Source organism: Trichoplax adhaerens, genomic scaffold (assembly GCF_000150275.1).
Source record: "Trichoplax adhaerens TRIADscaffold_871 genomic scaffold, whole genome shotgun sequence".
Lineage (NCBI taxonomy): Eukaryota > Metazoa > Placozoa > Uniplacotomia > Trichoplacea > Trichoplacidae > Trichoplax > Trichoplax adhaerens.
In genome coordinates this window covers 1-2,467 of record NW_002061382.1, presented here as the reverse complement: position 1 = coordinate 2,467, position 2,467 = coordinate 1, and the positions used below count along the sequence as shown (strand labels likewise).

The 2,467-nt window shown below is 35.0% G+C and overlaps 1 protein-coding gene across 1 annotated transcript; it reads right to left on the bottom strand.

Annotated features, from left to right (window-relative positions):
- Positions 1–147: 147 nt before the first annotated feature.
- TRIADDRAFT_62790 (uncharacterized protein) lies at positions 148–1,213 on the bottom strand (the record flags this gene model as incomplete). Its single annotated transcript, XM_002118744.1, has 3 exons — positions 148–309; positions 511–723; positions 1,199–1,213. The coding sequence occupies 3 exons, from the start codon at positions 1,211–1,213 to the stop codon at positions 148–150; spliced, it is 390 nt and encodes a 129-aa protein (XP_002118780.1).
- Positions 1,214–2,467: the final 1,254 nt, after the last annotated feature.

Genomic DNA, 2,467 nt, shown 5'->3' with positions numbered 1-2,467 from the left:
TTATCGCCATCAAATTGAATTTTAGTAATTACGCTTATTCGTCGTTAATTTATTAGTTACCGTTACGCCTAGAAACTGCAGTTTGGCCATTTCTGAAGTAAATACTTCCAAGATAATCAACATTTCCATAAGTAAAGCCTTCTAATGTCAATTTTTTTTAGCTAAACGCTGAATAGAATTATTTAAGGTAAGAGCTACCGCCCAAGTTGCATCGTACACGTAGCCGGCAAAGTTATACCCTCCAGCATACTTTGCATATAGATCATATTTTCGATATGTATTGTAGGCCTTAATCCATTCTTCAGAAGTCTATAAAGCGCAGGAAATAAATTTAGTGTATAGGAATGTGTATTAAATTTCTTTTTGATCATTATGAGTGCAACTCATAATTCAAGCTACTTTCTATACTAGATGAAAGAAATAAAATATTTACCATAATGAGTGGATTTTAGATCTAACGAAAACGATTAGGTTTTCCAGTAAAATGGTAGGTAATTTACTGTTTCTTACCATATTGGAAACGGTGGTTTTATTGCCATCCCACGTTAGCGGAGGATCTGTTGAAAAATAGCCTTCTGCCATAAAATCCATTACTGTGTTATTACAAGTTATATTGCCTACGATGAGATCGCCATCTTCACGATTTCTCCACCAATATTGTCCCGGAAACCATCCAGGTCCAATCCACACGTATTGAGGCGGTCGAAGACCTTCATGATAAGCCTTTTAAGTATAACAACATTAGGTCAAATTTTAAACGTTATCCATTTTCTACTAGATGTAAAATGACAACTTTAAATAGAAATTGTAAATTTTATTGGCTAAGAACATTCAGAGAAATGATTGCAGATAATATAATGTCGTAGTATGGGGAAATATTAGAGCGCATTGTAAGAAATATGAAAATTAAGTGTGGTTGCATCCACTACAGGATATAAAATAGCAATAAAAGACTAACATTTATATTAGCTTCTTAAATTTTATTAATATTGACAGTCTACCATTATAAGCCTCATCAATGCAATAATAAGTAATATATATATATCTATTAGGTACGTGATTGCAGTCTTATTGTATTCGATACTATCTTATTCATAGACATTTTAAGGATTTGACTCCTAGATTGCCATATTCATGACTGCAGAAGTAATCAAGTGATTCACCTTATGCATTAGCTACTCAATTCCAAACTCCTAACCACTGAACTTAGCATATTTCTTGCAATTTTCCTTAATTTATGCTATAACTGGCACAATGTTGTGCTAGTTACTTATCTTAATTATATTTACTAGTACATTCTCCCGTCGCTTTGCTGACGGTTTACGATAATGTGCTCATTTGTTAATATTTAATATAGATAGATTCATATTCTGTTATGTCAGGTGGTAGCCCACTCCTGTGCGATCCTTTTCCAAATCAATTATATACAGTAGTATATAGTACTGTACTTTAGTATAGATAGATTCATATTCTGTTATGTCAGGTAGTAGCCCACTCCTGTGTGATCCTTTTCCAAATCAATTATATACAGTAGTATATAGTACTGTACTTTAGTATAGATAGATTCATATTCTGTTATGTCAGGTAGTAGCCCACTCCTGTGTGATCCTTTTCCAAATCAATTATATACAGTAGTATATAGTACTGTACTTTAGTATAGATAGATTCATATTCTGTTATGTCAGGTAGTAGCCCACTCCTGTGTGATCCTTTTCCAAATCAATTATATACAGTAGTATATAGCACTGTACTTTAGTATAGATAGATTCATATTCTGTTATGTCAGGTAGTAGCCCACTCCTGTGTGATCCTTTTCCAAATCAATTATATACAGTAGTATATAGCACTGTACTTTAATATAGATCGATTCATATTCTGTTGTGTCAGGTAGTAGCCCACTCCTGTGCGATCCTTTTCCAAATCAATTATACAGTGTACAGTAGTACTGTATACAGTATAAGACTGTACTCTAATATACTGTAGATACTGTAGATTCATATTCTCACTAGCCCCCCCCCTCCTGTGCGATCCTTTTCCAAATCGATCTATGTGCAGTACAGGACAGGACGGTACAGTACGGTACAGTACTATCGATGAAGCTACAGTACTGTAGTCCAATGGAAAGTATCGTACGCTGCTTACTGTACACTGTACAGTACAGTGGCGGGAAATCTGATATCACCACACAGTACAGTATACAAAACAAACAAACTAATGGCTCTCCAGATACAGTACAGTACAGTACTGTACAGTACATACAGTACCGTACAGTATGAATTTTCGTCCAGCACAGTACTGTAAACTACAGTACTATGTACTGTGCATGCATCCCTGCACATCATACTGTACAGTAACGGACAGTATGGTGACAACACAACTGTAATGTACAGTACAGTACTCTACTGCCATGAATAAAACTACTACTGTACTAATGTGCACTGTTCAGTAATGTGCGCTGCAGTCACTG